We start from the raw sequence: 14,458 nt of genomic DNA, 5'->3' as shown, positions 1-14,458 counted from the left end.
CTGCCTGTCAATCATGCCGCCAAGTGGGCTGACTGGCTGAAGTGGGCAGAGAGTGGTGACTAGCCGTCCAGATGACTACCTCCCGCCTATGCCTGCCACACGCCCGGGGGATTTAACTGCTTTTTTGCTGTGATAAAGCTGCTGCTGCAGACAGTATGTCCCGCAAGCTGAACAGCAGATTTATCCAGCACTGCAGAGAACCATATCAGCCAAAACAGGCTGCTGAGTGGTTCCCTTTAAGTAAATGTGTTCTGTATAGAGTTTGATGCAGAAAACTGTTTTATGTCTGTAGAGCAAGATTCATCAGCTGGAGGAAAAGTTACACGCAGAGGAACAACATCGGAAATTAATGCAGGAAAAAGTGTTCCAGGTAAGTTAAAACTAGCACATGACTAAGGTGTAAGGCTCGGAATGATATAGTCTTATAATCTTATTGTCAAAATAAAAAATAAAAAAACTTTCCATTTGTCAGTGGTTTAAAAAAATCACTTGTAAACCTAAGTGCCTATAATACAGTCATATGTACTACTTATTAAATTGCTTGGTGCTGTATATTAACCACATTTACCAGATTGCATATGACCTGAGAAACCTCTGAGAAAACACCAGACTGGTAGATTACGTGACATGAGCACTTGTATTCGCTAAGGGAAAAGAAAAACATTAGACCAGAACAGTGACTATGTGTGCGACCCCCATACTGATCCAATGTGGGTTGTGCGCATTTCGGTCTCATTGACTGTTCATTTTCATGGAGAGCTGAACTTCCGGATAATTAAATCCATTTTATTATTTTATTATATACTGCAAACACAAAGGTCGTAGTGATTTCGTTCAAATGACCCAGAGGTCTCCGCTAATATACACTGAGCTAGCAACCACTAGTGAGCAGCTACTGTAATCCTGATGTATAAAGGAAAGGTAAATTGGAGAGCCCTTCATATGTGCTGCACAAAGAACCTTTAGGGTAAGTTTACACTTACCGGATCCGCAGCTTATTTTCTGCTGCAGATCCGCAGCAGATTTCATTTAAATAACTCAACACAGCATCAAATCTGCTGCGGATCCTGTAGGTGTGATAGTTATATTGCCAAGACAAGTATCCAACCAGCAATAACCACCTCTCTTGTGTTAAGCGCATCTACACATTGCTGGTAATCTTCCAGGCCCAGAAAACCTTTTAGTGTAGGTACATCAGAGAGCAGGGCAACCAGTATAGTAAAGAATAGTTGATTTTATTCATAACATAACATGATATAACAAGAATTTTCTCTTCTAGCTGCAAACTTGTCCTGAAGTGAATGCAATACCTGTATCCGCATCTGTAGAGAATGGTCCACAAAAGAAGGTAAAGAAACAAAAAGTGCAGGTAAAGTTTTTAACATGCCCAGTTCTTGAAAATGCTACCAGATATATTGTTACATGATTGTTTATGGAATTCACTGGACAGTGCTACATTGCCTCTTCAGCATTGGCACTGAATTCTCGCCATGGGAGTAATGAGAACAGATAGGAGCCAAAAAAGACAATCTGCCCACAAAGCAGCCTTCCAAAGTGTGCATTATGTATAGTATACGTAGTCATCCTGCCTAGCTGATTTTCTCAGCGGTATGACAAATCACCTCTATTGTGTGATTTAGTATCCACCTGTGAGTAAAATGTTACAGTTAATATTAGTATTACTTATACTGGATTTTGTCCTAAAATTTACACTTTAAGGGGGAGATTTATTAAACTGGTGTAAAGTAGAACTGGCTCAGTTGCCCCTAGCAACCAATCAATTCCACTTTTTTTCCCTCACAGACTCTTTGGAAAATGAAAGGTGGAATCTGATTGGTTGCTAGGGGCAACTGAGCTGGTTCTGCTTTACACCAGTTTGATAAATCTCCCCCTAAGTCTTGATTTACACATCCAGAGTGCTGTCCATAAACGTGGACCCACAACTACGGACAGGACTAGGGATGTGCATCCGTAATCATTCATATTTGCCAGACTCAATCGTTAACCATTTTAGCCCCACTACCCTTCCTCCTTGCCTACTGGTGGGAATAGGAATTCTGGTGGGCCTCGCACTTTTGCTGTGATAGTAGATGATGAACTCCTCCCATATGCATTTGGAATAGATGGTTAAGGCATATTGAATAAACTAAGTATTTTCACTTTGAGGAAATGGGGCGGAATTCACCGCGGAATCCCGCCTGCCTCAGTATGACACTTTGTCTATGAGAAGGCTCACATGCCTCAGCTCCAGCTTCCCTCCGTGCAAAGAATTTACATGTCAATTCTTTGCGCGGAGAGCAGCTGGAGCGGAGGCACGTGAGCCCTCTCCTAGACAAACAGTGTCACACTGAGGCAAGCGGGGTTCCTCTGCCCATTTGCTCAGTGTGAACATACCCTTACACGTAAAATTCTTTTTTTTATCTAGAAGAAACTGCTGCAAGTAAAAGTACTTTTGAACCAAAGATTTCTGTGAAAACAGGAGATCTACCATTTGTAGCAGGAAAGGTGAGTGTGTTCTTTTGTGTGAGAAAGTTGATATTCTGCCTTCTCCTAAACAACTTTTTCTACTTTCTCTCTTTTTACAGTCTACCAGTACAAGTCATTCTCTTAGTGCAAATGTTCAGAGTGTTCTTCACATGATGAAACATCGAAGTCAGAGCCCAGCAGTTGCCCAGCAGCGGTCAAGATCTGTAGGACGTAAGCCATGTTCTAGGAGTTTAGGAATTAACAAAACTTCAGCAACCTATACACACTCTGCTGGGGACAGCCTGACTGATTTACTGTTGGATCTGCAAGGCGAGCTAGAAGAAATGAGTTTGTGAGTACCCATAGGACTATTATATGCTGATCTTTAACAATTATGTGAAAGTGGTTTAGGTGCTTACTAACGTAAGGCTATGGTCTCATTGTTTATCTCCTGCACTCTGAACATGGTGGTTTCGTCTCCCCCTACCTGTAGTATGGGTGCGATGCCTGGGCCCCTAGGGGACACTCCGCTAATAGGTGTAGCTACTGTCAGGAACCGGGGCAGCTGCGGAGCAGAGGATTATCGCGGTTTTGGCACGAGGGCAACACAGCTGAGAACCGGGCTCCTGACCATGCGGAGGCTGGGCCTGCGATTCTTTGTTGTCCTTAGTCAGGGCACCAATTATCACACCAATGCCAAGGTTCAGAAACAACGGTAGCTGTATATTTATTGTAACGGTGGTAACTAATAGCAACAGTCTCTCCGGATGCAACCGGGAATAAGGCAGTCTTAAGTAAAGCAGAGTAATGGGTGATGCTGCAATAGGCTGTAGGTGAGTGGGCTGGATGATGGGAGTAGTAGTGGTACTGAGGAAGAGATGCTGGGTGGAATGGAACTGAGATGAATACTTGCTGTTGATGATTAGAGAAGATGATGAGAGGAATGACTGAAGAACGGCACCCAGATGAGGATCTTGAAACTCGAGACAGGAACACAGCCAATGGACTGTAGCAGCAGAGCACACCGAGGCTCCTCTTCTGAAGGTGAAGGAGTCACACACACAACCTATCCCCTCTGTGGTAGGGAATAGACTGTGGTACAGCAGGAAGTCACATGGTATCCCCCAGCCAAAGCTCAATGGCTATTGGGGGTACCATGGCAACAGCGGCACGGTCACGTGATCACCAGCCTCTGCATTATCACCATTAGGCATATACAGTGAAATATACATGAGACATGGGTGTAATGACAAAACCTGAATACTGCTGGGGCTTACACAACACACAGTTGCAGTGGACCACGGCCTCCCAGAACAAGACTAGTTATAATAAAGAGGTAGATACAAACTAGTGAACAGATGGCCTGTTCTGGGCCACTACATGGGACATGCCATGCCTGGCTTTACCACTTTGCCACCTCTCAGGAGAGATCATGTTTCATATGCTGGGCAGCAGATAATGCAGTTACCAGCAAGTAGGAGAACAGCAGAGCAATGTCTGATACTCGGAGGCTTCTTGTCTTCTGAAGAAATCACTTACAATAGCCCTTTAAGACTATACAAAGCTTGGTACTCATCATACAGCTTTCCTCAAATGACATCTAAATTTTTTCTTACATTTACTTGTGCCCTGTTTCTATTACTATGGCTGCATCTGTATTTTTTTGTGAATCAGGAAACTGTAATATTTAGAAGGGAGCTAAGAGAAAAATGTACCCAGTGTGGTACCTGCAATCTATAAAAGGCTGTCTAGAATAAATATTTAATTGGAGTTGTCATGTGTTGCAGTGACCATCAAGAGCTGCTTAAACAGATAAATGATATGAAGGACAACGATTTACGTGAAGATTTAGAACGGGAAATGGATTGCCTTGTCAAACAGATGGAAACTAAAAGTGACCAAATACTCAAGCTGAGAAGACATCAAGCAAACGTAAGGAATTAAATGACTTTTATTCTCACTTTCATTACTTGAAGCAATACTTTTTAAGGGTCTGTCCACACTAAGGAATCCTGGTGGATCACTCACCGCTGGCTCCGCAGCTTGCCCACATGGCTGCGCGCATCTTAGCTGGTCCCATAGACTTCATTGCAGATTCCACCATCAGCCTGAAGAATGAGCAGGTTCATTCTTCGGGCGGATGGCAGAATCTGCCAAACCATAGAATGAAGTCTATGGGACCAGCGTAGATTGGGCCAAGCTGCGGAATCAGCGGTGGGTAATCTGCCAGGGTTCCGTAGTATGTACATACCCTCAGTCTTGGAAGGCTTCTGTACATACAAATAATGCAAAGCCCCTAGTTGTCATCACTATGTCCATTATATATCGCCTTCCAGAAGGGAATGGATTAATTGGATCTTTTGTTATGTACATGTTACAAATGGATGCAGATAAAGCATCAGACTTTTATGTATAAAGACTGTCTAACCATAACTGGCTTGTTAACCATGGCAGTCAAATCCATTTATTAAGTTACTCTGATTGCTCTGGGCAACAAGAGCAGTTTTGTTGTTACTTAAAAGGATTGTAAAATAGACTTTATTCTTTTTAAAATTCATAGTAAATGCACTTGCTAATACAGTGAAATCTTGGAGTACGAGCATCATTTGTTCTGGAAACATGCTTGTAATCCAAATCACTAATCTCAAAGCAACTTGTAATCCAAAGCTTCACTGTTTATACTTGGTTTCATAAAAGCCAGGATTCTGGTCTCTTCTACAGTCCCAGAAGTACTATGTTTGGGCCCGCTGCTTAGCCACACACCCTCCTTCCAACATGCCACCGACACAGAAAACAGGGCAACATTGCTCTGCTTTATTACAATGGCAGAAGCACAGGAATACAAGAGTACTGACTTTCTGTAGGATGATCTAAGAATTCTGAATGTTACATTAGTTAGGGCATGTTCTTAAAAAAAAAATAATATATATAATATAAAATTTATTAAATCTTGGAATTAGCAGTTGTCATGAACACTTCCCCTTAACACTTAGTGCTCCAATAAAAAACCCAAAACTGCTCACTGCCCTCTGTAGTCACAGCAGTGTTCCCTTTTACACAGTAGTCGCAGGAGTTTACCCCTTTGCCTATGTTTCTCCTAGCAGACATTGCAGACTGCCCCTTCCAAGTGGTCACAGTAGTGCCTCATCTTCTTCACTTTAAAAACTATTAGCTGTGGCCACTTATCAAGCAGTCACTTTTAATATCTTGAATATTGAATGACAACTCTTTAACCTCTTTATAGTTTACATACATATTTAAGTTGCATTAAGAAACAAGTCCATCAAGTTCAACATTTCTTCTGCCCTGGTTGGTGGCCCTAGAGTAAGGCCTTATGCACATGTTCAGTATTTTTATTTTTATTTCCAAGCCCGTAGATTCCTTCCACTATCCACCCATACAATCCGCTAAAAATATGTAGCGCATGCGTATTTCTGTAAATCCTTTTTTTTAATCAACATGTCAATTATAATTCATCCATATTTTTTTATGGAAATTATGGAAAAATCGTGATGCCAAACGGGTTTCAATCTGTAAAAAATAGCATGCCCCATTGATTTCTATGAGAGATCCGTAAAAAAATCTGGGCCTGCACTAGGGCATGTCTCCCCCCTCCCCCCCCCCAGCATTGGTTTGCGTCCTTGTAATCTACTGATTGTGTAAATGGCCCAATAGACAACAATGTGCACTTATACGGAAATACTGATCCGTAGATTACGGGACGTGTGAATAAGGTCTTAAGCATAACACAAATCCTCGAGTCTCCTGGTTGCTGCTCTGCCTTAGGCAGTTGAACACTCTCCCATCCCTTCTGTAGGAAATGCATGTGGCTACCAACATTATTGTAATTTCTTTTTCTTTCATAATATATTTTGTTTATCCAGGTTATCAGACTTAAGAAAGCAGCTCGGTCAATGAAGAAACTCTCTTCCAATGCTAGACTAGTTGTTGCAGGGGAGGCTCGCAAAGCAGATATACCAGCTACCCAAGAAGGAAAGAAATTCCAGTTACTCCCATGAAGATGGGGGAAACTCTGTCAAGAAGTACTCCAACCTCTACCAGCAAGGCCTCCCTACAGCTGTTGAAAAACGTGCAAAAGATTCAGATGACACTAAAGAAAGATGATATCATGTGGGAGAAATAGCTGCTTTATGTGGTCATTGTTTATATGTGTGTATGTGAGTGTTTATATAAGGTTTACATTCTTACTCCTATTTATTCCTGTGATTTTGGATGTCTTCTGTATTTTTAACATTTTAAATAAAGAAATAAAGATTTGTAATTTTGTGTAATCTAGTGTCACTGCTCCCGTATAAAGTTTTTTTGCTTTATTTTTTTTTTTTCACTTTCTTATTGCCTATTACCTTCTGGATTAATTCAATCCTCATGACTCTACATGTACTGCTCCTCTATGGTACTTTACCCATGTCTGGTCATCTAATACAACCTTTAGAGTAGAGTTTTCACCTCCTAATCCTAGTTAAGTTAGTTCACAGCATCGGTTTACAGCCCTTTCACAGTCGCCTCCCTGCCTGTACATTGTAGGAAGTGATGCTATTCTATAAAACAAAGTATTCTGCAGGTGAAAATAGAATGTAAGAAATCTTTGCTAACTTATTAAAATGGATAAACCAACACATTGAGCGGACATATACGTATTCAGACCCTTTACTTAATTGAAGCCCTTTGGCGTTACAGCCTCCAGTCGTCCTGGCTATAAGAACCTGGATTTGGAGTTCTTCTGCCATTCTGGATGAGTGCCGACCGGGTTCGGGTTTGAGTCGATCCGAACCTGAACGTTCGGTGTTTGATTAGTGGTGGCCGCTGAACTTGGATAAAGCTCTAAGGTTGTCTGGAAAACATGGATACAGCCAATGACTATATCCATGATTTCCACATAGCCTTAGGGCTTTATCCAACTTCAGCAGCCACCGCTAATCAAATGCCGAAAGTTCGGGTTCGGATGGACTCAAGCATGCTTGAGGTTCGCTCATCTCTAGTGTCGACATGTGGCACTGGCCTCATAGCTAAAGGCAGATTGGGATATTCAATGGATGTTATATTCTTAGCAAAGATGCTGAAGGCATTGGTTACAGAAGTAACAGTCGGTCACATGATCCCTGTATTTCTGCCATATCCTTGAGATAGAAAACTGTATTTAAATGGTTAAATAACCAACAAAGACTTTGGTTTTTGTCAGGTATTAGCGGCGGCCCACAGCGATGCTGTGTTTACAGCTCTCACGTCATGAGCCCTCTGTATACCCCTTACTGGTGCCATGACGTACAAGGTAAGTTGTGGTGCCTTAAGGGGTTAATATTCTGACGAACAATAGATGAGGAACATTTTTTAGATTCTCAACAGACACATAGAGAAAGTGAGAAACAGACATAACAAATTCATAGTATACTGCCAAAAGTCCCTGTCCACACCTCCGACCATACAGGTCACACCAACCTTGTTATATAGACAGGAGGCCACACGAATATAGATGAAATAGAGACCAAAGACAAAAGTAGGCAGGACCAAGTGACTACAATAGATTCCAAAAAAATGACTTAATACATTTGACTCCTATATAAGGGTAGACTATGTCTACAGAAATGTTTTAAGAACCCTTTAGAGAAAAGGGAAGTAGATCAAAGATTCCAACTTAAGGGCAAAATTGTAATTTTTCCTTAGAAAGCAGGATCAGAAATGATGGCCATGAAATATGGATCCAAGGAGGTTAAATTTACAGTCCACTAAAAGAGGCAATTTATTGGCAGGAGAAATGAAAGCTATGAAAGAGCGTCCAATAGTGTGGTATCAAATCTTTGGCCTTGAATCTATTTAGGTTTATTGATTATTTTCATGTTTGCAAAATACCAACAGTACGACACCAAGTAAAATAAAACTTAAAGATTTTAAATATCCATATACATTCATAAAAGAAATACCATTTAAGTGTGGTGTAAGGGTTTGGTTATGTGTATCTTTATATTTTTCTTAGTGTGGGCATCCCCACACATGGAGTCTATCCCTACACTGGGTATAACAGCGTAGAAGTCAGGGGTATTAAAGTCAAGTGTTGTCATGGTATTTACAGGTCATACAGTAAATATGTGAAGTTCGTGGTAGTAGTCAGTCGGCTTTTAAGTTATTCAAAGGTATGCAATGATTTAGGTAGCCCACATCATCCGACGCATTTCCTCCACTCCGATTTGTGGGCTCATCAGGGAGGTGGGATCGTCCTTTAGAGTAGGGTATAGTGTATCCCATACCCGACAACTCTTTATCTGATAAGTCTCAGATATGAGAGTGCCTTCCCTATTTTGCGTAGGATATTGTGGGTAAGACAATACCCAATACAAGACAAGACAATAAGGCCCATAGGAAAATTCCAAGCTCTATTAAAGACACTACGCAAATTGTGAAAGTATTAGAAGGGTTTCATTGGAAGGAGGGAATGACTCTGGCAACTCTCAACAATTAACAAGGTATGGATGCAGTGAGGAAAATTTTAGAACAATCACATATGAGACAGGAATGATCAGATTTCTTAGTGGAATGTATTAACTTTATATTAACCCATAATTATTTTTACTTTGATGGCCAATTTTTAAACACTGTACAGGCACCGTCATGGGGAACAGATTCGCACCCAGGTATGCTAATTTATACATGGATCTTGGTTAGCCACCAAATGATTTTTTAGATGTGGTAATTTTAAAATAGGCAGATTTGATAAAAAAAATTATTTAAACTACACACGTTCAATGTTGAACGATTTTGGTTTACAAGGAATTTTATTAATTTTTAAAAGTGAACAAAGCCCAACTTAGGCTATCAGGGAAACGGGCCTACAATGGCCAACACTATAATCCACAGGTAGAAGCGTGATACAAGAACATCAGACAGCTCCTGAACATAATCAGGAGGCATAAAGTTAACATAAGGGTCTTTTTACAAGCCATCAAACAACCCATAAAAGTAATAAAATAAAAGGAATCCACAGCCCTTTTCGGGGTCTATACATCCACCCTAAAATATTGAATGATTTTGAATGGACAATTATAGAATGGCATGAAGTACAGATATACATATATACACACACATATCTACAAAGGAAAGTTGTTGTCGCTAAACACTAATGAAGGATAAGAGTAGGACCCCAAAATGCGTTTCATGCACATATGCACCCGTCCAAATACTCTCTACTACCATTGTGGTATCATAGGCAGAGATTTACATGCCAACCCTGACTCCTTTCCCAGAATGTGAGAAGATGCGCACACTTAAAGTCTACCATTAAGGAAACTGTCACCACTGTGTACAGCACTGACTGTCAGATAACGCTGCTTATTGGAGCATTGAGACCTGTTGGAGTCTGGTAAGATATCTACTATACACCAGTATCACACGTGTAAATGACTGTTAGTTAAATATTTGCAAAAAAGAGTCCATGGAGCCTCATTTATGAGTCTGAAAACATGAGACTAGCAAGATATCCCTCCGGAAAGAGCCTGGCCAAGGGGTGGCTCCTATAGGGAAACCACCAAAACCACCATATTAAGTGGCCCTATATGTCAATGTAATGACAATGTAATTACACATAATATAATGGTTTTGGTGGTTTCCTTAAAGGAGCCACCCTTTGGCTGGGCCCTTCCGGAGGGATATCTGGCTAGTTCTGTGTTAGGAGGCTCCAGTGACTCTTTTTTGCATATTTGTATTTCCCAGGGGGCAATGCACCTAGGATTTCACTGCATTGAGCGCTTTAACCATCAGCCAACGGTGTTATCTTTGGCTGGTCTCCCTGAGATCAGTGATCTGTTTCCTATATATTTAAATATTTGAGAGACTATATTAGTTAATGAACTTAATCCTGCAATGATTGTGTTTTTGGCTAAAATATCATATTGTTCAAGACAAGTCAATCTGAGTAATTCAAGTTTTTCCATTGCTATAACTAAGGCAGCTTTTATTGTGATGACATGCTATAATACACCAGGGCCCTGCGGTATGATCATGCATGAATGTTGCTTTGCATTTTATTACTGTATTACATTATTTTAGCTTTTTGTGACCCTAGAGCACAGGTATTGGTGTTTTCTATTTGCTGCTATTTTCAAATACTGTTGGGGTATTAGTACTACCTGTGATTCTTGGCTCACTTTGGGGTCTTTTCTCCATCTGATTAGAGCTGCCAATTCTGTGATTTATTAATTTATTTATACAATACATTTTCCAGTACGCCCTAAGCTACACATGCAATTAAAACTGCAGTTCATTGCCTTTATATATGACAACATTATTACACATTATAAATCAAACCAAAATAATGGGTTTAAATTGACGAAAGGGACGAAAATATTATAATAAAAAATAAAACAGACATATAAAAAAACCTCTGTGAAAAAAAAAATATATAAGTTTTATAATCAGTATGCTTTACCAATAGGTTGACTGCAGAGTTGAAGAGCTCCAGACGCCCCCTGCTGGCCAGCTACATCACAGACAGGAAAGTTTGTATGTATTGATCTTGGGCTGCTTCCTGGATGTGTGCTGTGTGTACCTGGGCTGCCATGGAGACTGCAAGCTTCATGCTAACTCCTCTGTGCACTACTTGAAGATATCTCAAGAAAGCTCCAAGAAGTTTCTGTAAAAGTCTAAAGAACTGAGTTCTAGTAAGTACCACTAAACTTTACAATGCTGGAGGGATTGCAGTCCTTGAGTATGTATTATTTGCATGTATAGTTATTTACTGTGATTTTTCACTGCTGTGTTGAAAGCATGCTCCATGGCAGAGATGGGCAGACATATGCATGCTCAGTCCTACAGTATACAGCAGGGTTTTGCTTCATTTATCCTCACAATTAGCTGGAATGGAATAAACTTTTAATGTTCCCATGTGCGTTTAGAATGTATTAATATCTCTTCTTAAAGCTTTTGTGGACTGCTTGTCAACTCCTGTAACCAGTTCCCTCAAAATATATTTAATTGTGTTTCATTTTGTTTAATTCTATAGGCTTTGATAACAGCTTAGCTGGGTGACACCCTAGACGGCCTATTTCACTCAGCTTTCCTTGAGTCCTGAACAGAACTTGGGGATATATGGACAGAACGTTGGAATGAATGTTAGAATGAGTTGCGTTAGGCTCTAATCACATTTGCTGCATGCTTTTCATTATAAAGCATACATAAAAACATGAATAATTGATGGCAGAAAAGGACCACATCCATCTAGTCTGCCCTTATATTGTTTTTATTGTATTTTAGTCTTAGGATAGATATATGTTTATTCCAGGCAGATTTACATTCACTCACTGTGGATTTACCTACTACTTCTGCTGGAACTTTGTTCCAAGCATCTACTACTCTTTCAGTAATATAATATTACATTATAATGTGATACGTTGGCTCTCTTCTAACCCCCAAACAAACCTCAGATTGTGCCCCCTTTCCTTGTGTTTAGCTTCTTATGTAGTGACTTTGCGGGCTGTGGCTGCTGGAGAGGATGATGGCAGGAGGACACTGAGGGACACAGGGTACTGGAGGGACACTAAGCATCCCTCTGCCATCATTCTCTCCAGCAGCCACAGCCCGCACAGCTCTGGGAGTCGGGTCGTGACATCACCATGTTATCCAGGAAGTGAAGAATTGATGCAGTAGTAAGTGCAGGGAAAAAAATCTCTTTTTAAGCATTTCCCGTAATAAGTGTTTATTGGGGATTTGTATAACTTTTGGGGGGAAATAAAATACTTTAATAAAAGCCGGACTTTTCCTTTAACGCTCCACTTCTGCAGCTTCTTTGTGTATGCTTCCTTCTGCAGTTGTGCTTTGCGCGCTTTTATGTTCTATTATATGGATAAAGTTACATTTTCTTTATGAATTCTCCTTGCTGTTTTTGCCTGGCCTTAGATAATGAGTGAGATGTATAAAGTCTCTTCAAGTGATAAAATCCAGTTGCTGGAGAAGGAATTAGCTACTCATTTATCAGAACTGAAGACAGAAATAGAACAGAATGGAGTCCTGCATGGCACCCCCTCTCGAGCCTATAGGTAGGTTTATAAAATGGTGATATTATAAAAATGAAAATAGTATTGCATTTGGTTAGTTTTAAAGCTCATGTATATAGACTATGACATTGCAACCAGGTATGGACACAGACTGCATAGGGCCCCTGTATAAAAAATGTGCCTGGGCCCCCCATAAGCAAACCACCCCGCCGTACTCCTCCCCCACCCAGGCGCATATAAAACTATACATATCTATATGTGCTTATAGATTTCCACCTGTGCAGTGTTTTGTGCAAAAATTTTAGAGTATTGTGCAAAAATGTTATACTTTTTAACAATGGTTATCTGCACTGGTATCACACAGCATGGCTTAGATATATTAGTATCACACTAACTGGCTTACATACACTAGCATCAAAGTGCTGCAAATGTTTACTGCCTATGGTGGAGACCAACTCCGAAAAACACAGACACCTGCACACATACACACACATACACCACTGACACAGACACTACTGACACACATACACACACACACTGGCTGACACACATAGAAACAGTAGATACACATACGAACACACTGATATATACATATATACACACAGATACAGTACATACCCACACACTGGCTGATACACATAGATACAGTAAATACACACACACTGACATATACATACGCACGAATACAGTACATATATACACACAGCACTTACAGCTCCCTGTAGTCGGGCTGATTGCTTTATACTGTAATACTGAGGACCTGCGGGTCATGTGATCCAGGTCCTTTATCACTCTCCCTCTCTGTGTGTTCAGGACGCTCTGTGCTGGATGCTGCTCTTCTATTCTGTTCCTTTGATGTTCAGCATGCTCACCCTGCACTATAGTGAGCTGACTTAACTTTACAGCAGCGGGCCCCTCTCCCTCTCCGGGCCCCTGTGCAGCTGAACCAGCTGCACATGCAGTATGTCCGCCACTGCAAACAATCACAGCTGAGCCTTCATTTTTCATATTTCTCTGGTACAATGAAAGCTGCACAATAAATCTCTGTCTGTTTTCTAGTTCATATAGAGTATTTCCATCTTCCAATGGACTTGAGTCACAATGCACTGTTTAGCCCAAAGCCACCACCTTTGTTGTCTGTTAGACTTTTCATTATACATTTTAGAATTGTTGTTTAATATTTAGCTCGGTACCGATTTCAAAGGACTTTGTGTACTACCGGAATGAGAGAGAAATGATCTTGAAAAGAGGCCTACAGGTAAAGCAAACACCAAAACACATTGGCAGTAAACCTGTTCACACAACCTGTTCAGTAAAGCCATGTTAACACAAAGTATATTTTAGTAAAAGTACAGCCGTTGTCGCCAATTGCAACAACGGCCGTGATTAATACAAAAATATAGGTTACATTGCCATCTATCTCTAACGGCGCTGCGAGAAACTGACATGTCAGTTTTCTGCAGCCCCTAGTCAATGAATAGCGGCCACAGAAAACCCTGGCAGTTCACAGAAAATTCTTGAAGGACAGATGGATATATGAAAGGTACCTTGTGTTTCTGTACCATAACAGTTATCTGAGGCCTCATTCACACATCACACGTTCAGTGATTTTTCAGGTCCGCATATAGGTGCGCTATTTTTACTCTGTGATATATGGTCCGTAATTGCATTCATAGTGCATCCATATCCACAAAAAAAAAAAAATTACTAGTTTGCTTAGATTTGATTCACATTTTTCCCGGACGTCACGGGTCCGCAAAAAACACAGATCCCATAGACTTCTATTGGTAATCTGTACCGCAGTCACAGCCTGCACTAGGACATGTCCTATTTTATGCGTAATAGATTGCAGATCCGCAATAAAACGGACTGTGTGATTATCCCAATAGAAATCAATGGGCAATAACTTTGCGGAACATGTGAATAAGGCCTAACAGCGTCAGCAGTTTGAAACTTGGGCTTGTGATGTCTTTAACAGGTTTGAAAGAGTT

At 40.6% G+C, this 14,458-nt stretch overlaps 1 protein-coding gene across 1 annotated transcript; it reads left to right on the top strand.

Annotated features, from left to right (window-relative positions):
* Positions 1-292: 292 nt before the first annotated feature.
* On the top strand, positions 293-6,727 carry LOC138780868 (centrosomal protein cep57l1-like; the record flags this gene model as incomplete). Its single annotated transcript, XM_069956747.1, has 7 exons — positions 293-370; positions 1,280-1,369; positions 1,451-1,496; positions 2,426-2,505; positions 2,586-2,818; positions 4,254-4,398; positions 6,407-6,727. Coding segments are annotated over 7 exons (876 nt in total), but the record flags the coding sequence as incomplete, so codon positions are not given.
* Between the last annotated feature and the right edge of the window lie 7,731 nt (positions 6,728-14,458).

The sequence above is a fragment of the Dendropsophus ebraccatus genome, unplaced genomic scaffold (assembly GCF_027789765.1).
Source record: "Dendropsophus ebraccatus isolate aDenEbr1 unplaced genomic scaffold, aDenEbr1.pat pat_scaffold_892_ctg1, whole genome shotgun sequence".
NCBI lineage: Eukaryota > Metazoa > Chordata > Amphibia > Anura > Hylidae > Dendropsophus > Dendropsophus ebraccatus.
This window is presented reverse-complemented; position numbering and strand designations above follow the sequence as displayed.